This window comes from Aquila chrysaetos, chromosome 8 (assembly GCF_900496995.4).
Source record: "Aquila chrysaetos chrysaetos chromosome 8, bAquChr1.4, whole genome shotgun sequence".
NCBI lineage: Eukaryota > Metazoa > Chordata > Aves > Accipitriformes > Accipitridae > Aquila > Aquila chrysaetos.
In genome coordinates this window covers 14,349,927-14,375,123 of record NC_044011.1, presented here as the reverse complement: position 1 = coordinate 14,375,123, position 25,197 = coordinate 14,349,927, and the positions used below count along the sequence as shown (strand labels likewise).

At 42.4% G+C, this 25,197-nt stretch overlaps 1 protein-coding gene across 5 annotated transcripts in view; it reads right to left on the bottom strand.

The window, feature by feature from the left end:
* PLEKHG1 (pleckstrin homology and RhoGEF domain containing G1) overlaps positions 1–25,197 on the bottom strand; it is a 140,107-nt gene that overhangs the window by 34,999 nt on the left and 79,911 nt on the right. For 3 of the 5 annotated variants that reach the window (XM_030023215.2, XM_030023216.2, XM_030023218.2), the window contains one exon: positions 18,102–18,640. In XM_030023215.2, the coding sequence (XP_029879075.1) occupies positions 18,102–18,640 (539 nt within the window). Of the gene's footprint in view, positions 1–18,101; positions 18,641–23,957; positions 24,066–25,197 lie in introns of those variants that run through there. The other 2 variants (XM_030023220.2, XM_030023219.1) reach the window with 2 other exon arrangements.

Here is a 25,197-nt window from a genome sequence, read left to right as displayed (position 1 = left end):
TAGGTACCAGTAGGCTTTCCTCTCCCTTCCCCCTACCCTAATGCTCAATAATCCAGTTAAAGGTTACCCTTACCTCCAGTTAAACGTACCCCTTATCACCCCCAAAACTCAGTATTTTTTGCCAAGGGAAAGCAAGCAAGCCTATTCCAAGGCAACCTCAGTGTCTTTAAGAGCAGCAACAAGCAGCAGTGGGCCAGCAAGCAGGCAGGTCCCCGGAGATCCATCTCATCCCTTCTGTGATGGCATCGGACCTGTACGCTACCTTCTCTCCTAGCTGACAGCAGCCTCACAGTCCAAGCCTGTCCTTGAAATATATTTGTGCAGTAAGTCATTGGAACCGCATCCCTGGGACTCCCTGAATTTGTCCTTGGCTTTTTATTTACACTCAGAAGCCGCAGACGAGTAAAAGGTTCAGGATGCTGAGGCAGACAGGACTGCAGCAAGCAATATGCAACGTCAAAGGCAGAAGTAGATGATAGATTCAGGGCTACTCCAGTGATGGCGGTAAATAAAAAATCTTTTCTGCCCACTAATACAAATCTGCATATAAAAGCAAAGAACAGAAAAGCTCCAGTGGAATTGCGATCCTCTGAAAACATTTTTAGCACTGCAGGAGCACTGCAGCACCCTGAGCTGGTATGATGGGGTGGGCTGCAGAGGAATGGAAATCTTACAGTAAGTTACTCCATGCAGCATATTTATTGAATAAAAAGGAGTTCCTTTCAAATTCATTTATCTCAGCATAGATGGAGCTTGGGTTTCTTCGAAAAAACAAACAGTCCACAGTTATTTCCAGTACTGTAGACTGTTATAAGCATGTCCTGGTTTGTGTTCCTTTTGTCCTCTTACTACAGTTTTCCTCCGCATACACATACTCTTCTCAGCCTTTTACCAACTCATAGTATGAAAGAGGGAACCAAGTACTTTCTAATGCTCCTGCCAAGCAGCAGCCTGCAGGTGCTGTGGCAGTTTTCCAGCATTCCCGTAGCGTATGCCAGTATCAGGTTATACCACACACCCACAGCTCATGCTCTCTTTTGCTAAAAGTTCCTTACGACTGTGCTTCAGGCCCCCTCCTCCTCCCAGCATCAGGTCAGAAACAAACCAGAAACTAATGGTTGGATTTGTGCTTACCTAGAGCGAAGGGAGACTGTTATCTGCTTAAAACACTTGGGATTTAGAGGTGCCTTGTATCTCACCTCATACTGTTTAGAAATCACACAGGATTTGGGGACTGCTTTCATGTTTTAGCTTTCTATTTCTGTTAATATTGCTGACTTGAGGCTTGTGCAAGCCTGACAGCTACAGACATGTTTATGTCGCTGTTACATGTGTAAGCGGATACCTGAGCTAGACTCGAACTGCCTAACGTTGGACTGACAGTGGGGTAGTCACAGCAGCAAAAAGCTCCACATATCCACATCTATGTCAAAGAGGTGAACATTGGAAGGTCTGGACACAGTGGTCTGATGAAGCCCAGGCACAGCGCAGCAGCACATTGCTTGCACTGACTCAGCAAGTGGGACCCTTCTGGTTATACTACTTTATAGAGCATGTGTGCTCTCATAAAGGCTTCATGAACTCATCCAGGAAACAGATGCAGTATTGGCATATAATGTCCTCTGCAAGGACAACACAGGCAGATCAAAGCTACCCAGCCATGAGGGTTTTCCTAATTATTTCTTAGCAAATGGTACTTTACCCCCATGGTAGTCCCTGCAACCTCCTGTAGCGTACCAACAGCTGTTATCATCTGAAGCCATAATGAAAGGTTTGGAGCTACAAGATAACAGGGCAGGCTGCAACCGTAATGACACAGTGCAGAAATCAATGAAATTTATCAGAACAGAGTACTGGCCTTATTCACTTTATTTGTTTCTTGTCAGCATCTCTGGACCCTCTGTCGGCACTGAATGATTTGTTTATAACCTTTGCCTTCACTAGCCTTTTATTGCTTCTCAGCAGTTATGGCAAAAACATTTAGCTTACTTTATAGGAGAAAAACCCACAAATGCCAGTCTCCTTAGATTGATTTATGGAGCAAGGTTTGCTTTAATGGTATTGCACAATTTTTCCGTTCTATTTCCTGACACTCTCCAAAAACGAGAAGCATCTTGCCAGACTGCCCTGCCTTCCTTGCTGGGTTTGACATTCTCCCCGTTTGTCTTTCATCACGCTGAATCTATCAGAAGGAATGTCTGTTAGAAGCTGCATATCCTGACTACCATCTCCTCCTCCATAATCACACAAGAAAGATCTCTAGAGGAACAAAATGATGACAACACTAACCTCAGAGGCTAAAAAAAATAATTACATGAATCAAAAATGAGAGGAAACTGTCAAGAAAAGCACAAAATGAGCAAAAATATCTTCACATATTGAGTAAACTAATTTTTTCCATGACCAAACTTTAGAAACTAAACGCAAATTAGTGGGACATTTTCATCTAGCCACCCAGGTTTTCCTTTGAAAACAGACACACACTTAGCTTTAAAAACCAGACTACAGGCTGAACAATAATAAATAATAAGTCAGCCATTAATGTGGCAATGTTAAAATCACACATTCAAAGGAGTAATGTTAATGGTAATGTTAACATGGAAATGCTAAAAAAAAAAAAAAAAAAAAAAGGGTAAAAGCCACACTGCCTTGTAAAACAAAGATCAATTTTTATCCTGCCCTACGAGAAACATACACACTACAGAAGTTCTTAGTAATCCCTTTACAGGGCAGGACTGTGCATATGTAGGTATCACCAAAGATAAGCAAAATTGTTGAAAGAGCAGCATTGCTGCATATGTACATCTTTACCAAGAGGCAAGCACACACAACACCGAAAATTTGATTAAACATCAATACCAAAAAAAGAAGAAAAAAAGAAGGATTCTACCCACCGGGAAACTTTGCTTTCCAATGCCTAAACACAGGCTGCAGGAGAAAGCAAAGCTGCCGTACGTCTCTGGACTTCAGCAAAATGCTCTTTGGCTCAAAAGTAGAGGACTTTTATTAGGAAAACTCAGTCTCTGACCAAAAAATGCTTAAAACCAGGTACTTATCAAAACTCCAGAGAATTCTGGTGTTGCATCCTGAGGAGGAATCTGTAATATTAAATCAAGCAGGACCTAAAGCCAGGCAGTGCCATAACATCATTTCAGACCCCAGTTTTCTGATATTCCCTAGATCTGTGCTACTGATAAGGCAGCTTTTACTCCTAGATGCTATACCATACTCATGGGCATATTTTTGCCCAACTCCCCTCTACCCAGCACAGACGCATCTAGCCTGAATCAGATGGCTGTGCAGAAGAGGAACAGCTGAAATGGTTCAGCAGCCTTGGCCACCTAAGCACTACTTCCACACTGCTTTGCAGAAAAGGCTGCAGACCAGAAGGAAAACACCCGACAGCCTGGTCCAGTTTGTAGCCTGCTAGCTAGAGCTAGCTGAGGAAACCATCTACATTCTTGTAACCAAAGAGAAAGCTGGGCGACAGTTGTACAACAGAATATATAACACACTCCCCATTGCTAATTCTGCCAATTACATAGATAATTATAATATGTACCAACTCCCCTTTTGCCTGATTTTTTTTCCTATTCTTTTTTCTTATTATTTATTTTATTTATGGATTTATCTGGCATGTACAGCAACATACTCTGAATGCCTTGTGGGTCAAAAAATAGCATACTATCCACAACAGGTGGCCAAGGATGCTGAATTCTGGTCAGAGCAGCTCACTGCAGCTCTTTTCAATTACTTGAAGTACAGCTGTACCCTGCAAAGCAAAGGTGCAGTTGTAAACCAAACATGCTTTGCTTTCTTGCTCTGGTTCCTTTGCCTATATGAGTCCAAGGACTGACTGAGACCAAAATCACACTCATCTCCTTCCGTATCAAACCCTTTTGTCAGGATTTCTCCTTAAAACACACAATTATCTTTGTTGCCATCACCTTGTGTGATGGAAGAAGACAAGCCTGCTATTTCAGTGCAGGTCTCCTGCAATCTGCACAGTGGTTTACTTGGAGACACCTGTAGCAAAACATTTCATGCAGCCAAACTTAAACTTAACACGTTTCTGACTGCTTTCCTCCCCTCATCTTCTGTCTTCCGTATTCTTCCTCTTCAGTCTCTGTAACCAGTCAAAACTGGTCACATATCTATAGGCAGTGTCATTTTGACTGAAACCATCCTCCCCTTCTGAGAGCGAAAACGCTTGCCCAATTGCTCTTAAAACCATTTCCCACCTCCCACCCCATGTCAAAGCCCTTGCCATTTTCAGTCCTCCAGAGACAGCCTGGCATGTTCCCACGTGGCAGGCAGAAATCCGTGCCTGTCAAGATAATTAGTGCCCTTAACCTCCCACTTCTGAAACTCCTCTGTATGAGAAGCAGAAGTGGCAGCAGCTCGGCTTCAGTGTCCTACCTGTATCGATTCAACCGAGAGGGGAGGAACTTTACAAACGCTCTTTGCTGTGATGGTGAGAATTTGCTACCTAGCAGCAAGTATCTCCAGTTCCCACATGAGTAACACAACCACTAACCCAGGCTGCAAGTAACACAATCACATTGTCATACAGTAGGCTAATACAGCTAAATACTTATATTTAACTAATATGCGTATTTTTAACTGTAGATGCAGTTTGAGTGCCCTAAAAATCAGAACCATATTTTATTTCTGCTACAGATGTTGCACATTAATGATGCCAGTAAATCAAACCTCAAAAAATGCTTGCACTGTCCACCATACAGCTTCTCTACATGTAAAAACAGAAACTTAAATAAAGAAGGAAATTTCTGCGAGCATGTCTTCCCGATTTCTACTTTCAGTGGAAAATGGGGCAGGTGGTATTTGGTGGGGTTTTTTAAAATACATCTGAAGCTGGAAAACCCTCACATCAGCCAAAGCACAGACAGGTCCAAAAGATCATCACCTGTCTGGGGCTCCGCACAGCACAGCAAAGCACGGCCCCGCCACCGACCGACCGACCAACGAGCAAAGCCAGGGTCTTTCCGAGGACAACACAGACCTGGAGACGCAGCCGCCTCTGCTCACTTCAGAAATGGCAACAGAAAGCCCCTAGGCTCTATGCGCTTCCTACCTTCCTTCTTTTTCCGTTCGCTTTATGCCCCTCAGTACTTTGTAGGTAAGGCTGCCACTTATCAGCACCAGCAAAGCTCTGCCCGTGTGGGAAACGGCTCTGTCAGGCCTCGCGGTTGGGCTCCGAAGCACCCACCGACGTGCTTGCAGAGCACTGACCCTGCTGTCAAGGGAGAAGGGCGAGGAGAATACTTCCCACCACCAACAGCCAGCAAGCCTCCAAACGGAAGCAGCCGAAGTAATCCATATGCTTTTATAAAATCTGTTACTAGACACAGTTTGTGATTGATTTTTTTTCCTCTCCCATGTCTGCGCAGAAGAGCGGAGTCTCTGAACTGGCAGGAGGACCACCTCGCTGGCATCAGTCCTCTGATGGGTAGAAGCGGTGGAGGAAGCCATACCACACTCACCTGGGTTTATGACCAGCTTCCTCAGAACTACCTAATTTACACGCGCATTCGGCACACACGCAGCCTGTGGGTAACAGCAATAAAGCAGGCGTGATAGAGTAAGATGATACTTCGCTGACTGCATGTAGAAAGGGCAAAGATTGATGGTAAGAGCACTCGTGAGAACACGGTATGAAGAAAGACTAAAAATAGAGAAGCACATTTAAGTTCTCTTTCCACTGTTTAACATTGCAGAGTAAGGTGATCGTGACAGACTTCTCCCTACACTTTCCACAGTTAGGAATATAGAAAGCCAGTTAAGTTAAAGTTAAGTTAAAGTTAACAGTATTAACTTAAATTTTACCTACAGAAGAGAAGGGGAAGAAAAATATTTTTTTTTTCATGTAGCTATTCCTGAGTGACAGATTCTCTATAATCAACGTGACTTCCTCACCTATATTATAGATGTTAGAACACTGCCCCGTTTACAGATACTAAGGACTGGAAGCAGTGACCCCTGGTAGGTCCCCTTGGCTTCATCCACATGCATGGAAATCCAGAGGGTGAGTATGCGTCAGCCAAAATTAGCGGTGAGGAATTCCTGAGTCCTAACACTATGCCTTGCACCTCCAAAACGCACACTTTCTTTGGTTTAGGCTGCCTTTGAACAGTTGTGCCCGTGTAGAACATGAGCACTGGTGGGGTTGTATACAAAGTCAGAAATTTCTAGGGCACGTCAATGTCAACAACATAACAGTCAGGAGATCTTGTCACAGGACTTCAAGTTGTCAGAGCCCAGCTAGTCCAGGGAACTGAACTGAAGCACTTGCCCTGGAAAACTTTGTCAGTGAGAGGTCCCTCAACGCTCCCTAGGCTTTTGTACTGAGTTCATCCATAGGGTCCCTGGGCTAGGACAACAGCCTTGCCACTGCGCACAGCTGGGAGGTAGCAGCATGGCTTTCTGCAGCTGTGGGCTCGCCCTTGCCGCTTTAGAGCCTGAGCCTCTAAAGCAGGCTCTGCAGATCCTCTCAGGCAGGCTCTGCAGACCCTCTTGCCCCTGCCCCAGTGGCAGAGGATGCCCATGTCAGCTTCCAGCACTGCCCCACTCCTCCCTCCTAGGACTAGAGTGGAAGGAGGCACATGTGCTACAATGCCTACTCCTTCGGTGTAGGGTTTTATGTCCTTTCTTTTTGCCCAATGCCTGCTTTCTTCTTGCATCATCTTTGTCCCCCCATGAGCCATTTTAGAAGGAATGCTGTGTCTACGAAGATCTCTGGAGGGTCAAAGCCTGCCCCAGCTGATCCAGTGTTGAACTGCCAGCCTGCTTGGATAGAGTGCTTTCACGGATTTTGCCTTCTTCACTGAAATGAATTTTTGTTCTAATGAAACACAAAGTTCAGTAATATTCCCTTGTTCAACTGCAGGAATTTCATGCTAAAATCTCCCATCTTAAAAAGACACCTTGGAAGGCAGGCTGCCAATTAAATCAAACTGCAATTTGATAGAGATGCAGTAAAAGCACTCATAAACTGAAACTGGGATTCATGGATTATACACTGAGAAGTCCCCTAAATTGTCCAACATCTGTAAAGACGATATAGGTAAATCACTGGGGACAGAAATTCACATGTAACCCCAGTTAGACAGTTCAGCACACTAAATTATTGAAGTTGTAACCAACTGGGTTAAAACCACATCCCACATTCATCTTCAGGTATCAGCCAGCACCCACTGCTAAATCACAGCTATAGGAATTTTTCGCAGAAGATGGCACTCAGAATCGCTGCTCAGAGGTGCAGTAAGAGGCAAGTTCAGAGAGTGGATGGAGATCATGGGACGATAACAAATGCTGTCAGTAGTTTATTGACATTTCATTAAAGAGCTATGTGAGGCCTCCATCTAACCAACTTCCTAAAGTTAAGACGAAACACAGGTGAAATAAGCTACAGTAATGAGAACAGCCAAATAAAAACATTAAACAGTAATCAGGATGTCAAGTAGTTTGACAAGTACCAGCTAAAAATATTAATAATTATAAATTAAAAAAAAAAAACAACCAACCAAACTCGAAGTTCATCAGGACATGTATAAATTAATTCTCACAACACAGCTTAGCTGGTCCGAGTATAACCTTATTGAACCATAGTCAAGCAAAGCACAGAGAAGTATTAAGGCATATTTAGCCTTTGAATGTGTGAATCACCCAGGAAAGGAACCTGAGTCTTGTGCTGTAGACCCTTGCCCTGTTAAATAAGCTTTCCCCGATTTGTAAGACCAATGAATGTTAACATTTTTTAAAAGGTGATCTTGATAGCTTACAAGCTAAAAGGAGACATTCCAGAAGAGAAATGTTTATTTTAAAACACAAGAAGGGAAACTGAAAGAGTCTGTTTTCCAAAGAATGAAAATGCAAACCCAGCATAAATCTGCACACATCCTAAACACACATTTATGTTAACCTTAGTAACCACATGATTCCCAGCAACTTATGGATGGCTTTTATTATTACTATATGAACAGCAATGAAATGGAAGCTTATAGTAGTGGGTGGTTTGCAAGTGAAACTTTTTAAAAGTGTCTTATTTGTAAAACGGTCTTCTCATGAAACCACAAAAAATAGCAGCTACCTCCACACCTTAATCCATGGGAGTGGTGAGAGCAGAAAAGAGAGAGAGACACTGCTATGTGGTTTGTTAAGCCTTCAGGTTTCAAGGTCATGGATTGCTAGAACATTGTTCATTGACAAACAGTATTTAATAACAATGATATAACAAATTTAAAAGTGGTCAAATATTTCCTAAGACAAAAATGGAACTGGCGATAATAAGCAAATAAAATCACAGAAACTATGGTCTGGCTGGAAACGCAGAAATTTGTTGGCTTTAAGATACCAATTCCAAATTCTGGAATTTCTTTACAGAAATCCCAATCATTCTGAGAAAAATGTATCATTCTGCAAAAAATTGTATCATCATAGTAAAACATTTAAATATTTACTGAAAATTTTGCAGCATAAGTTGCACTTCTTCCCTCCTGTCTCTCAGCTCTCAGACCTATTCCTTCCAGTTTTACTGTCCACCCTCTATAAACCTGCTTTCCCAGAGCTGCTGCTCTGCTCTGTCAAGCTTCACATTCCCTGCCAGTGAGCAACAGCAAGGCGGAGGGCAGAGGTGAACAGATCTCTCTGGTGTTACTTTCTGACTTCCAGAGGGGCTCTATACATCCCACTAACCAGGGACACAGTCTCCCCCTCCAGCCCCAGTACAGTCACAGGAGCAAGTTTCACTCCCAGACTCCCCTGCCCACCACCAGCACTCTTAAATGGCGCACTCTGTATTTAACTACATCTTCCCCTTGCCTCCCCCCTCCCGAAAGAATAAAGCTTTCCGGAACAGAAGATTAACTTTCACCCTTTTATCTATATTCAGTTGCATTTAGAAAGCGGGTAGGAGGTTGCAAACAGCACGGTTGAGCGATTTGTGCCCTGTTGCAAGAAAAAGGAGAACAAGAGCAGTGGCAGCCGGGCTTTTCGGCAATTCTGCAGCTCCCTGAAGAGCAACAACTGTCCCTGCCGCTTCTCATAGAATCGTTTAGGTCGGAAACGACCTTTAAGATCATCGAGTCCAACCATTAACCTCACACTGCCAAGTCCACTGCTAAACCATGTCCCTAAGCACCACATCTACATGTCTTTTAAATACCTCCAGGGATGGTGACTCAACCACTTCCCTGGGCAGCCTGTTCCAGTGCTTGAACCCTTTCAGTGAAGAAATTTTTCCTAATATCCAATCTAAACCTCCCCTGGTGCAACTTGAGGCCATTTCCTCTTGTTCTTGCTTTCTTAGGAGAAGACACCGACCCCCACCTGACTACAACCCCCCTTCAGGTAGTTGTAGAGAGCGATAAGGTCTCCCCTCAGCCTCCTTTTCTCCAGGCTAAACAACCCCAGTTCCCTCAGCTGCTCCTCATAAGACTTGTGCTCCAGGCCCCTCACCACCTTCGTTGCTCTTCTTTAGGCATGCCCTTCTCTCCCACCGAGAGCTTGAGAAAGGCTCACTGTACATTTATAGACAGCTCATTTATTACTGCAGTACAACTCACTCTTGTGCTGTCCAAACACAGAGCCAACCTTAAAACAAACACAAAGTTATGGCTATATATTTGTGCTGTCTTAATGTATGCAATCCCAGCCATACGCTGAAGCTCAGCAATCACCTGACAAAGGCGGTCCCTGTCCCAACAAGTTTCTACAATCTAGCTGTAAGGTAAGAACTGGATGCAAGGTAGAGGTAGAGAAAACACAAGGCAGCGATGACATTTTATTCAGTGTCTTTCGAATACTTGGGAACGTGTTGAAAGACAGACATTTATGAATGTTACCAGCAGAAATAAGACCGAGTAGTGATGATGTAGATAAGAAAAAACACGCATCAGTATATTTAACCCTGGCTTTACGTATTTCCCATGAGGTTAGTTTACAAACAGCTCCCTGTTTGTGCCACAATATAAGCAGTTGCCTTTACCACATAAATGGTTTGTTAGGTTACTTCTGGTTGTTCACAACACAATATATTCCTATTGTACAGCTATAAAACATCTTTTCCAAAGCCCAGAATCCTTCTCATATGCCCAGAAAAACAAGGTTTGGGTTTTGGTTTTGCTTTTGTTTTGGTTTCATTTAAGGGTACAAATGATGAGAAGCTTAAGGCGTACATAGCTGGCAAAATATTTTTGTTCAAGATCTTGGAGTTTCAGAAATAACCTCATCTAAAACTATTTAAGATACAAACACGAACAACAGTTTGTGTATACTTCTATCACTTTAGATTGCTTTAGGATGTTTAATACGGCTCACATCCAGGAAGCAAGAAGTCTGCAGGGAAAACTGAATAGTCCTACTGCCTCAGAAGAAAGAGTCTGATTTACTTTAGGTATTTCTTCAAGGGTAGGCGGAACAGCTGTTCACACCTGTTGGGTAACATACCTAGTGGTGTCACAAAATACCTCACCTCTCAACAGTCTCCAGTGTGAATTATGGTCCTGGTTTTTAAACAGCAACTCCAGAAACAAAACAAAATATTAACATTCTCCAATACAGCTGCTTCCAAATTTACTACAGATTTTTCTTTTTTTTAAGTGAAACATTTTTCTGCTCCAATTTATACTACTGTAACTCTGTTTAAACTTCATGGACTTCAAGAAGGCCTCTTAGATATGTACGGAGATCCTCTAGCACAATTTCATTTCAGCTATCATATCTGAATATTACTGGAGAAAACTTTCCTTGCTTTTAAGCCGTGCTTTCCCTGAGGAGGTCAATCAGAATTTGACACAGCTTTTCCTTCATGGATGAAAAAACAAGCAGTGAGAAAGTTCATCAGCTCAAAAGTATACCAAATACTAATCACAGTTAAACTTATCACTGTCACAATCATAATATTTGTTTTGCAGGTAATTTAAATTGCTCATCCAAATTTTCTAAACGCATAAGGATCAATCCCTAGTCAGAAAAAACAGTATGTGTGCTACCCTGCTTTTAACTGCTTTTCAATATCATAGCACGCAAGTTTCAAAGAAGGAAGAATCTCACACTGAATATCACTGTTTTACTTTAAATCTAAACTAAGCGTCTTTTCTCTTTGTATGGGACAGGCTCTGCAGCTGGCCCCAGAGAGGAGAGCCTGTTTCTAAATCATCACTCTGTTCATAAGGAAATTTAAAGTAAACTTCCTAAAAATCACGCACTCATCACCTGCATTCTCTCTTTTTTACTGAAGATTTAAGACAAACAAATGAAGTATGTCAGCAATCTTTGTCAGACAGACCAGACTTGCAAACCTGCAGTGCCTCTACATGAAGCCAAGGTATTGTTCCATAGCCTTACAGCCACTGATATGGTACACTAACTTCTAGCCTTAATGCACTGAAGAAAAATACTAATTGTGAGACCACACATCACTGCTCCCTATACTGAGTGAAATGAAAGTGATAAAACCCTCAGAAGAATGCCATCATTACAGTCTGATGATTACAGCAGCGCCATAAAATTCTGGATGCTTCTACAGGAGGGACTGGTACAACCTCTCACATCACACTTATCTTCTCAATAACATTCAATGAACTTTCCATTGAAGCACCCTGTGAAATTTCTCATCTACAAGGGCAACTCTGCTAATCAAACCATTTCTTTTTGGTGGATGCCAGAATTCTGCACTGCAAAACAGAGGTACTCTTCTGGAGTAACATCTTTACGTGCAACTTATGTCAGCAATCTAAAGGTACTTTCCGCAGGCATGTAGGTTAGCAGCCATAGAAAAAGAGGTTGCAAATGGAAATTAAGCATAATGTGGGAACAAACATTCTGGGATGCCTTCACTATATTGGGATTCCCACCTTTTGAACCTAGGAGGAATTAATTTAAGAGCTATGCTATCCGAAAACCCAGTGCACAAGGAGCTATGCTTTTACTAACACATCACAAGAAGTGACAACGAGCACGTGCAGTCTCCGGAGTTGTCTTTTTAACTAATTGCCTAAAACGTAGAAAGAGACATCCTCTAACCACAGCACTAGAAGGCAGGAAACTGGGAACAATAAAACTCCGATACTGACTTCCTCTCAGAAGGGCTTCCCTTAATCACTGGTGCTGCAACACGTTATCTACTGCAAACATCCAATACTTCCCCTTACAAGGCTTCTCCCCACCCCCTGCAAGGGGTATATAACTTCGACAGACTTGCTCACCTTGGATGAAGCTTTCCATGTCAGAAGCCCACCTCCTTGCTAAGTTGTTTTAGGAGATCTCAGCAAAAGCATTCCCCCAGGCCTTTTTGAGAAAGAACGCCCTTTTTTTCCTTTTCTTATGTTGAAAAATTTTTGTGACCTTTCCCCCAAGAAGACAAGCACCACCAGGCTGACTAGCAGGGACAAGAACCATACCCTCACGTCTCAATGAGGGACAGGAGCAGACTGGAGCACAACAGAGACTTTATTCCCGAGACTATGCCTTTTGCTGTCTTTGTCCAAATCTCCACATACTTGACCATTTTGCGGGGAGGGTGGGTGTGGTGGGAAGGGAAAGAAACCCGTCAAATTTGCATATCCCCAGTACGAACTTTTAGCAATGGTCCTTTGTATGTTTCAGCTCAGGCTTCACAAGGTCTTAATCCACAATTGCCATTCTCAGATGCTGCCAGTCACATCTGGTTCAGATCTGCTCCTCCAAAGCAAGAGCAGGGAAAAGATTGTTCCTGTGTCTCAGTGACCCTCTCCAAACCTTATGCAATGTGGAGAAGTATGCTGTACAGTTCCAGGGCAGAGGAGACACAAAGAAATCCTACAGAAAGATGGGAAGGAGAAAATGGGAACAAAACTTGATGGACCCCTGAAGATGGAGACTGAATGTTAGCAGAACTTAAGAGGGCATAGAAATTAGGAATGGTGATGAAAATGTTGTAAGAAAAGAAAGACTTAACAACAAACTGAGGTATAGAGGGAGAACTACAACAGACCTGGCAAAAGGACTCTGACAACTTATTTAAGAGAGTGTCTTCAGACCCTCTGAGAGAACTTTGGAGAGAGATTTGGAGTCAGCAGACACTAACATGGGAAAAAGAAAGACTAAAAAGTGATAAATCAAATGAGGAAATGAAACAATATGGACTGACAAAGGATGAGGATGGGATTTATTGAGAGAAGACTTAGGACAGATGGGCAAGGAGACCATAGGCAGAAGGTTGTGCAGATGAGAATGGGACTTTCTAGGTAAAAAGGCTTGAATGACGAGTCTTAAATATAAAAAAAGAGGGGCAGAGGACAAAAGGTCTGGAGAGGAGATAGGAGAGAGACTTCAACTATCCAGTAAGGATGATTTTAAAAAATGTCACATTTGGAGTAAAAGGGTAGAGGAACTCATTCACATAAAAGAGGTCTTGCAGATTTCAGATGGAGTTGGAGTTTCCTAAAGCTCAATGTCCGTTTGCATCAAATATTTGTGAAATGCAGTGACAATGCATGCTTCACTCCCCTCTAGTTACTGTACAGATGCCAACAACTTTTTAGTGATATTATTTTACTGGTAGGAGTTCTTATATCAAATGGCTGAGGTTCACGCAGCGGATCGAGATGTTCTAAATGGGCTTATAACGCTGTGAGAGCGTGTTTAACGTAACATGACAGGTACATGCGCTATACCAGTGCGTTTGCATTATTTTGCAAAGGTAAAACACAAATGAGCATGCCTTTTTCTACAGTTACAAGCATTTGTACAAATTATGAATATGGGCTTCTGACTCCTATGAACTGCAAGAGGAAAACACATTTCTATTATAAACTCAAGGACAGCATTTACTCAGGGAGGGGGGGAAGTTACTTCAGTAAGTTACTCTAATTGAAGTTTATGCCTGTTCTAACTAAATTACTACTTGAAAAGGTCAGGCTGGGTCCTGAAGAGAAGACAGTCTGCAGGTTCTGCCCTGGCCAGTACACCTGTCAGCATGACACAAGCAGGAAGCAGAGGTATCCGATTTCTCATCACAAACTTGCCCAAAACACGCTTCAAGCTGTACTAATTCAAAATTTTAATTATACTTAACAGATCATCTGATAAAACATACCAAACAATGGAAAATTTCGCTCTATCTTTGTTACAATGCTTGCCTGTGCAAGAATCACAGCAGCATGCCTTAGAACAACCATAATTCAACTGTTTTTTCAGGTCAGACAAAATGGCTGTACTGCCTAGAAAAGCAGTTGTTTTTAAAGCATATCCTGGGGCAAAGGGAGCCAAATAGTGCCTGTATGGCCTCCTCTCACTCATCCTAAGCCCATGAAATACTTCTTAACAGTAATTTAAAAGAAAGCTGGAAAACCTCAGCAGGTCTACAGTATCTAAGTTAAAGATCGCATTAGCCACGTCCTATGAAGTCAATTTCTACATCTGTCTAGCATTTTGGCACTGTTAAGAACAAAGACCACCCAGATACTCAAAAGCCAACAGAAATGATGTCTCTTTAGTTTATTTTTATTTACTTACTTATTAATGACCTAACAGCATTAGGTCAATAAAGGCATCAAAAAGGGTGAAATTCTGTTTTCCCCCCATTCACTCCATAGTCTTACGTCAAGTATGATAATTCTACATGTTCTAAGGATAACATAGGCTGAAAGGACACTGCCCAAAATACTATGCTAGGCTAACTCTTAATGAGCTGACTTTGGATAAGATTAATGGTACCAGGATCCTACATGCAATTCCATACCATCCACGTTAATGGGTCAACTGTGTACAGCTGTGTATGTTCTTTACATCTGTGTACAACTAATGTTGGAAACCAGTTCCAGGCACATGAAGAACAAGAAGGTAATCGAGAATAGTCAGCATGGACTCACCAAGGAGAAGTTGACCACCCTGATAACCTTCTACAATGAAATGACTGGCTTGGTAGATGAGTGGAGAGCAGTGGATATTGTCTACTCTGACTTCAGAAAGCCTTCTGACACTGTCTCCCATAAGATCCTCATAGACAAGCTGATAAAGTATGGGTTGGGTAAGTAGATAAACAAGGCTGACTGAAAACTGGCTGAATGGACAGGGTGGTGATCAAAGGCACAAAATCTAGTTGGAGACCAGCAACCAGCAACATACCCCAGGGGCTAATACTGGGTCCAGTCCTGTTTAACGTATTCATTAATGATCTGGATGATGAGAGTGTGGATGTATTAAAAAACAAACCAAACCAAACAAAACCAACAAAAAAACATCACCACCACCACCCCCCAAATAAAAAAAAATAAATCCCCACAACCCCCCCCAAAAACCTAAAAATAAACAAACAACACCCCCACCCCACCCCCCCAAACCTCTCAAAAAAGCTTGACTGCATCACAGGCAAACCTGCTATGCTTTACACCAGAAATTTAGAGAGTGGATTCATGGACGTGAGTTTTGACACCCTCTCAGTTCTAGCTCCAGAACCTGTCTCAAAGTGCCAGAAACAACAGTAAGAACATGTTCTTTTTAAGTATGTTTCCATCGTCTACAGAGAAGGTAGCATCAGCAAATTCCTACTACCAGGGGACAAAAAGCAATAGACTAGATCTGTACCGACAGTTCTCAGCTGAGGGTAGAGGGTGATTAAAACAGTACCTATCAATTTCTCCCTTTTTGTTCTTATGCCATCCTCAGTCTGATACGTCTTCAGCTTTTAGCTCTTTGTACCTGGGTTGCCCTGCTTCTCTTCCTCCCTCCCTCCCCCTGCCAAACAACTCCACCCCAAATCAAAAAACCTTCTTTCTATTTTTAGGCTGTGTACATAAACTGCTGTATTGCAGTCAGCTGCAGAACTGGGTAGGAAGCTCCAGTTCCAACCAATTTCATACTCCCCTCAATTTTCCACTTCCTGGGTTTTCTCTCATTTCCTCATATTTTTTTCCCTCTAATGATTTTCTGTCTCCGCTTCACATTGGTTCATTTGCTTATGCCTTCCTCCACTATCTCCCACCTTCATGTATCTCTTCAGTTCCCACACACTTCTTGGACAGCAGTTGTCCTTTGACCCTTCCCCAGCTCCCCTTTTCCCATTCTCATCCCATTTCCTAACCAGCTGCCAAAATTTGACCCATGTTTATCTGGAAAATAAGACAAATCAAGCTGCTTCCCTTCATCTTAGTTTGGCTCAGGACCAGTCAGCTAGCTGCCAAACTGAATGGCCTCAAGTCATAGAGGCCTGGATAGTCAAATCCTCTAAAGCTGCGACACTCCTGCAGATGTCTGTGGAGTCTTCCCATCCTTCTCACAACCACCATCCTTGGTTAAGTAAATCATTGCAGCATTGCTAAGGTCACTTGTGGAGAAAAGAATCCTGAGAAACATATAAAATGGGCTCCTCTGTAACACGCTTCCAGTCACACCTCCGTCCCCTATGACCAAGCAAAGAACATGCCCAGCCTGAGGTAGCTGGTTCCCCACCATCCTCACCATTTGGGAAGGAACTCCTTTGAAGCCCTCAGATCCTCAACACTTACCTAAGAAATGCCGCACTGCCAAGCACTCCATCTCTCAAACAGGCTGTCTGGTGCCACACAAAGCTTTCAAGATTCATTATTTATTAGTTACTGTAGGAAATACGCTTGGGTATTTCACAGGTAAATTCCTCCAGTTCTTTCATAACTTCAAGAGCATTTGCCACATTTACACTACATCTACTGTAGTGATGCTTAAAGTATTTCTAGCAAGCATTTGTTGGCCTTCCTACTTGTAAATGGAAAATCTGTTTCAAGATTTTAATGATAGTTTCCAGTTTCTCAAGTTATATAGTTTACTGCACAGGAGGATGAGAGCTAACATTTCCAAAATCACGAAGGTCATGTCCAGTGAACGGTGACTACGCACAGAAGCTGGCTTGCTTCTGCAGCATATGACAACCTTAAATGCTCCAGAATGAAACTTAAGCAACAGTTGAATGTAGAGAAACAGCAGCAGCTACAGAAACCAATAATGTTTCGCAGAAAAAGTCTTCCTTGTTAGAACTCTGGGGGGTGGGGGTGTTTAATCATGGTGTGCATTTGCATTATCAAAGCCTTAGAGTTTTTCCCCGCTTATTGCTTGGGGGACCAAGCGAGTTGGAACTGTGGGTGGGGCAAATATCTCTAGCTGAGCGGTACTTCCTTTTGCAGATGACCTCATACAGCTACCTAAAGCTATATATTCTATAAAGTTATTAAGCATGCACCTCCCAAGAAATCCTTCTTTGTGGGTAGTTGTACACACATAGGTTAAGTACATAGACTACAAACAATGGCCAAGGGACTTAACTGTCATGTTCAGAACCACAAAAGAACATAACTCTGATGGCACAGTAACAAGTACATGGAACGAGCAGAACAATCCAGAGAAGGATTCATCCATGGTTTTTGCTGTACTAGAAAGGGGAAATGAAAGATACTGTTCATCTGGGGATTGGACAAAAACTTCACTGCTGCTAATAAATGCTACACCCATTTATTAGCACCACCCATCCAGACATAGTATTAAAGAAAACATAATTCCTTCATATAACAGCCAAACAATAGGGTTTTCCAGCAAATACACATGCCACATTCAATACTACAGGCCAAGGACATGGAGTGAACAGACTGCAGCTGTGAGCTGCATGAAAGGGAGAGAGAAAAAGAGAAAAAGGCAGGAAAGAGCTTGCAGGACTAGAATTGGGAGGGGCGGGGGGGTGAATCAATAAGTGGGACCCGTCAGATAAAGCATTTAAAGGGGCAAACAAGCTGTCTGCTGTTTGCTTCTCACTATACACTCCAGGAAACAAAGCATTGTACATTTTTGTGGTAAATAAACATTACTGCAAAGAGTTTACCGCTCTTTGTTCACTACAGCTGTCAACTATAGAATGTTTTTTTCTGTTATTTCTTCATGAACACATAGTAACAGCTGAAATTTATCTAATCAAATAAAAACTAGAAACACACGAGAACAATGATGTTACACTAATTTATAAAGACCAGCAAATGCCAATTCCATTGTCGGGTCCATCTGTCCTGCTGTGAAATCAAACAATGTAAAAAATAGCATTATGGAACAGTTAACACCATCCTAACCAAGACTCTTACCTTCACGATGCTTTTTAGATCCTGCACATACATCCTCTCTGTCTCCAGAATCTCTTGGACAACTCTATCTACATAGAGGAGCTTGGGACTGGTGGGCTCTGTGACCAGGGACATTGCACAGTTTTTGCTCGCTCCTTTTGGTTCTGCTTTCCTTGGCATGCTTAGCCTTTTTTCAAGGCTTTCCTCAGGATCCTCTTGCTCTGCAGGGGAGTTTTTGCGTGGCTTGTTGCTGGAAAATCGCCTGGCTGGGACCAGCTCTAGCTTGATGGCACCCGTTTCTTTATCCTGATTGAACAAGCCCAAGTGGCTGTTTGAAACCAAGGTCATTCTGCTTCCAAAGGAGCAGTGGCTGTCCCTGGAGGAAGCAGAGGAGGAAGTGGAGCTAAAGCTGACGGGACGGTCACTGTCCGACAGGTCCATGGTTTTTTTCTCACAGTAGCGGAAGGGTCTGCCCTCCTCGTGCAAATCTTCCCCTTTGGTCTTGGAGTCAAGGGCCTCTGTCACAGCTGGTAGAACATCAAGAGGTAAGTGGAAGTCATCTAGAAAAATAAACAGAAGGAGTGGGTTTACTGTTGCTGCTCCACATAACACAAAAATTGACAACAGATACTTTTAAAGCTTTTTGCATACAAAACTGCCACAACTCTATTTTAACTAAAGGACAACCTGAACAACGCGATTTGGGGGTCACTGTGGCTCTAATGCTTTTTAGGTGGGGGGGATCCCCCACTGGGGGCTACTACACAGGCACCGTATACCTCCTGCTCACATATATGCCTCTGGCACGTCCTTCTTGCACCAGTGTTCTGGGCTGGGTGCTAGCGCGTGCACTGCCCACACTCAGCACAGGAGAGAAATAAGACTCAAAGATTTTCCCTAAGGTTAAAAAAAAAAAACCTCTGTCGGGAGCAGTCCCTGCTATCTCCAAGCTGAGCACTGACCCTGGTTTGGAGGCTTTGGAAAACTCAACAATCACACAGTGATACCAGACAGTATCTTTCGTTTTGAATGCTGCAAGGCCAATAGTCAAACAAAAACTAAAAGCAGTTATCAATTACCAGCCCTGTGACTTGTACAAAAACACTAAAATCAGAATGATTTCCCAATGAAAATAATGTAGCTTCTGAAAAAAAGAGTTCCCACAGGAAAGAGTCCTGCCAAATAATTCAGTTTTCTACTGGGAAAATAAGTCATTCGAAAACTGTTCAGCTCAAGCCAGAATATTACCCCCCTGCTGAACTGACCCAAAGCTGTTTTTCAAGTCAGGACAACAACAAAATAAGATGTCTGTCTTCCTGTCGGCATTTCAATTCTACTTTCTTTTTATTGCCGAAATGCCCTGCAGGACACTGTCCACAATGCAATGCAGATTTCTCTCTGCCTAAGTTATGTGTGATGCACCATGAGAATCTGCAAAAGCAGCTGCAGGTAAATTCAATACTTCAAGGTTTCATTTCAGTAAGTGTCCACCCAAAAAAATCTTGCCTCAAACTCAAAGAATTCCAGAACATCTGTCCTGTGAAAAAGGGAAACTTGCGACAATTTAGGAAGAAAAGCAATCCTGGAGCTACCCACAGAGCAACAACCTCATTTTTCAAAAATCATACTGGCAATTACAGCTCTAGACAGCAGTTTCAGTAAAGAAACCATAAAGCCAGTAAACTGCAAATTAAACCCGCCCAACCTTTAAGGTGGCCCTTCTTAAACTGAGGCAGACTTGCTATGCTATTACAAGCAGAAACCTCCTGGACACTGCTCCTGCTGCCATTGGTCTGCAGGGGGGTGGGGGAGAATTTCATTCAAAGTAGAAAGCCACTCTCTCATTTTTCCAAATAAAACCCTACTGTTTATTTAAAAATAAAAAAAACAATCCAAACCACACAAACCCCCCCCCAAAACAAAACAAACAAACAAACAAAAAAACCCCAAAAAACAAAGGCCTAGAGAAGAATATTTGATTTATTTGGCCTATCTTGAATGCATAAGATTTTATTTGTACATGAGTAGTTAATACTGCCATTTCAGTGATGATGGTACTAAGCTTTCTGTTAAGGAGAAGTATTGCCCTCAAGGTAACGCATGGAATTAACACTGAGAGTAATTTGCTCATTACATGGGTCAGAAGTTGGCTATTAGATGAAAAACCTAATTTGGCACCTCTGTACCCCTGATTTTACCTTGAAGTCTAAAAATCTATAGCCTTTCTTTGTGCCAGGTTCTTCTGGTTTTGCAGCATAGAAGTGTATTTTCTTACCCTTCTTGAATAAATGACATCCAAGTACAAACTCCAAAATAAAATATAAAGCAATAAACCAGGAAAATATTTAAAACTGAAGAATGCAGTGAAGTTCTCTTGTTTCTAAACAGGTATGGATAAGATGTTTGCCTTCCTATTGCTTGTGATAAGAAAGTATGCATTTTTGATAAAGAAGAATGTATTTTTGTTATCAGCTTTGGATCATTTTTCACATTCAGTTAGAAAGCACAATGTTGCTGTGCAGATGTAAACCCCCTTGAAAAAAGCACCAGGTAAACAAGATAACAGGGATACCCTTCCGCTAACTTACTTCAAGATATTTTACTAAAATTACGTGACAAAGAAACACCTGATTAGCCACTTTTAGGGGGGAAATAAAGGGTTCCTGTGACATTCCATTACTCCATGCTCTTTTCTTCCTGTTTCACTGATACGCGGTCTAACTCTCAGATAACCTGAAGGCATTAATATGTAATATTTACTTCACAAACATTGCCAGGCTCATTAATATAAAAAACAAACAAAACACAGTTCAGGTCAATGAAACTGGAGTCAGAATAAATGTTAAAAGTAGATTTTCATAAGACGTACTTGTAGCCAGAAGCAGTGGGAGATCTTAGCATGTCTTAGAAAAACAAAACCCCTTTTTTTCTTGTTTAATGACAATGTCATTGCTTAATTAAAAAAAAAAAAAAAAAGATTCATTGTAATAGTTAAAATGGGCTTGCTCTTTAACACCTGTATTCCCACTGACCTTGGCAAACCCCAGGCACCTGCTAGGCATGGCTAATTAATTGCATACAACACAGTTGACTCAAGTTCCTCCATTTTTTGTACAAATGACTATTCCTGTATGTTTCTACATAAGTCACACCGAGCAAACTATTTGCTACTTGAAAGTCATGGTCTGTTTTGTCCTCAAAGCCTCACCCTGACTGCTAGCCTCAAAAGTTACTTTTTACTTCATTGTTACTCCTTTCCCAGCCAGGTGTAAATTGGTCATTTGGCTTCTCTGTGGAGAGTTTTTGCTAAATTTTTGCCCAGTAGGTCTCCGACCAGCGAAACGTGTTTCTCGGGGTCCACGCAGACGGCACCAAAGCCCATCGCTCCCGCAGAGCGGCAGCTAGGCACCTACGCAGCTGGTGAACCCAGCTGAGAGGCAGGGCACTCGGGACCGGGGATTTCAGCGTGGCACAAAACCGGGAAGCAGCTTCCTTTCCTCAGCTGGCAAGTCCTGCACCAGACACTTTGCAACCCGCCGGTGGAAGTTAGGGCTTGGGGACATGCCCTGGCTCTGCCCAGCTCTCAATTTCTGCCTCAGCTACAGGTAGCTGTTACAAACCCATAGCCCTTCCCAATAACACAGGATGCATAAATCTTCCAAGGCTTCACAGGTTTATCTTCAGAAACCCCTCCGAGACTAGGCAGCATTACCCCCGCTGCTGAAATCAGAAACAGGTATTTTAGATGATTTCTGCAGTCACAAGTCCATCAGAAAAGGCAGCAGCTGAATCCAGTTCATTGCCACAGCCCTGGGCCCACCCTCTTTTCTCTTGTCAGGGTCTGCATTTGGCTTTTCAGACCTCTCGTACAGTTTTACTCTGTAGTTTTACCCCAAAGTAACTGCATTCTTGCACCAGCTGCCTAAGGTCTGTACTGACTGCCCCGTGAAAAATTCGCAAGGGAGTTAATGAGAGTGAGGGGAGAGGGGAAACAGCCTCGCCCAAAGGTTGCTCTCCATGTATCATAACCGGCCTTTGCAAACCCTGTAACCTCTTCCAAATTTCTGTCTTTGATACAAACTTACTATAAAAAGCAAGTTTATTTTTCCCATACCCGGTGGGACTGATTTACAAGCCCCCCCCCGGCGCCACTACCCCCAGCCACGAATTTCAGCAGCAGCACCAGCAGGTAGGTGCGTTCACGAAAACTCGGGCTGCAAACGGTTTGTGTAATTGTAGGTACCCCCAGACCCTCGCACACGCTCTGAGCAAGTCTTGTACGCCCTGACCCACGACTGGCCCGGTTCACTGCTTTTTTTGTTAGGCGTTCTTTTGTTTACTGAACCTTTTCAATGACGAACCAAAATAATATTGAAAACTTTTGTGAGTTGTGAATAACGGTATTTAACTCAGTCTGGGGAGAAAAAAAAAAAATAAATCTTCAATTTGCATACTTTAATTAAGGAATAACAGTAATTACTTGTTAGTTCAGCACTGAAAGGAGGATAATTACTACTTGTCCCTACTCACAAGGAAACACGCTCCCCAAACAAGGTCATTTCTTGTTTGTGCCTTTGCATGAATTCAGTTAGCCTCTCCCCCTCCCAGCCCCTGCAAACCTCCCTCCTGCTCCCCCTCCCTCCCCGCATGGCACAGCCCCAGAGCGCTCCCCAGCAAGAAAGTGTCCCTACTCCACAGCAGTGCAAGGGCAAGAAAAACCCGCATTTCACCACAACAGGCAACCGTAATATTAGTTACAAGACTGAAGGCACATGCAAAGCAATTATCTTGGCGTATCTCGTGTTTTCAGCATGCAGTCATAAACAAGTTCTCACCAAAAACGCACACACTTCTTCATCGCTTTTCTTTAACAAATACCTCCTTCCTGTAACTCTATTCATGGTAACGATAAGTGGTTTTCCATTATCTCTGCAACTTTGGCTACCCTAGAACATCAGCGTACAATGAGAGATAAGGTGCTTTAAGTCAATTTTATATCTAAATACAAAGATCCCCAAGCCCTGTCTAAATATAGGTGTTTATTCCTCCAAGTTGTTTACTGCACATGACATTTTAAGACATACTGCATGACTAAAAACTCGTAAGTCAATTTATATTCATAATTAGTATTGTTGTTGCCTTTCTCCTGGCATGAAAAAGAGCACCTCAGATGTTATCTACAAAGTCAACATTACCAGAAATTACAGGCTTCACATCCTCTGGAAGTTTAGCTACATAAAAGTGATGAGACTACAAGAAATCTTTCCTGTATTTTCCTTGAGATATTTTCGTATTTCAAATAAAGCATTCATACTGTGGATACAATTAAGCAAGACTGTTTAGAACAATTTCTACATTCAGTATCAAATTCAAATGCGGCACTAGAATTGAGAAACTTAAATGTTACACAGCTGCCTGACCAAGAAAGACTAAAATATATCCACTGCAAGAATCCCAACATGATCTTAAATATACTCCCCCTATGCTCTGCTCTGAATAGTGTCCAACTGAAGGTCAGCAGATTTTTAATTATTAGATTTTGCATATGAACACATATAATTTCTAAAGCTAACACCCTCTGTGAACAAAATCGCATTAGAGAGCTACAATATTTGCAGGATTAGATCTCTAGTCTGAACTGTCACAAACGATATGCTGCCAAGTACTTTAACTGAACTTTGAGCAACAGAAATGCCATTTATGAGAAATCTTAAAAGGGAAAAAAGTCAACAACTAATGTGCCTCTGTCTGTCAAATTACTGCCTCCCCTCACCCTCCCCCCCAATATTTAAAGCAGAATAGCCTCTGTTACAACCAAGCACGCTAATGCCCAAGAACATTATTGCAAGGGAAAAATCCTCTGCGACAGTATCTCACCACTGAGGAATGTCTCTGGCTCCTCGCACCCAGGACGAACAAGTCCTCTCTATTTTTCCAATCCTCTCCGAACAACCCACGACCTACCTGTGCAGCAGAGGAGAGGCACGGGCTCTGCCTTCAGCTGTTCCCGAATTACCTCATTGGGCACTCAGGTAAAATGAGAAGCTCTTACTAGTCTGTACAGCTCCTTCGCCAGAAATATTGCATGAGTCAGCTTTTATCTATCAAAACCCTAAACACAAAGGCTTTACAGAAACCTGATTCACAACTTTCTCACTGCCTTTTTCCCAGCACACCGACAGTCTTCAGCATCGCTAAGAGCCTTAAATGAAACATGACATCATGCAATTCAGGGACAGGACAATGGCCATCACTGTGGGTAACTTTAAAATGCACACTTCACTGAGCAACACCCACTAACTTCCATTTTTCCAGGCATAACGCTGTGAAAACATCAAATAGAGCCTCCACTTCCAGAGGATTTATTGTGCTTTGCTCCTTGATTTGCAGACAATATCGATAAGCATTGTAAAGCAAATAAATCACCTGATAGTATTGTGAAATTTCTGTCTTTATGTTAGAAACTCCCATGAACCTGCGATGCAATAGGATGATTCTCGGCAATAGGATCATTCTGGATCCTATTCTGCCCTAACAGGAACAGGCTTTTGCAGGGTGCTTGCAAAGATTTTTTTTTTTTTTTTTTTTTTAAGAGGGAGAGGAAAGACTTTCAGAAGAAAATGTGAAAACCAAACCATAAAGTACTCTGTGCTATATCAAAATGAAGCAAAGTAAAAGAAAAATTAAAAAAGAGAGAGAGAGTTTTGCAGGGAAGGGGACAGTGAGGGAAGAAACAGGAGGAAAGATGAAGAAACAGAGAAAATGAGAAAAAAAGATATAGACTGGTCCTAATCGGTGGGAAAGCTGGTGGCTCTCTCAGCCTGTGGAGGGAGCGATGGCATCTCTGTCTTGGAGCTAGGAGGCAAAAGAAGTCAAGAGTTCCCAGCTGCTGGCACCACTTTCCAGGTGTGCTCTTACAGCTGCGTGCTCAAACCTAGCCAACAAAGAGATACTCTATCTTTAAAATCATACTTGAAATACACTCCCTCTCTCCTTGTAGGTAACATGGCCTCAGCTTCATTCTGAGTTTTCCTAAAGAGCATAGTCCTTGAACAATGCCTTTCAGCAGGAAACTGGAGGTAGAAAAAGGAAGCGAAGACAGCCTTGAGACCATTCG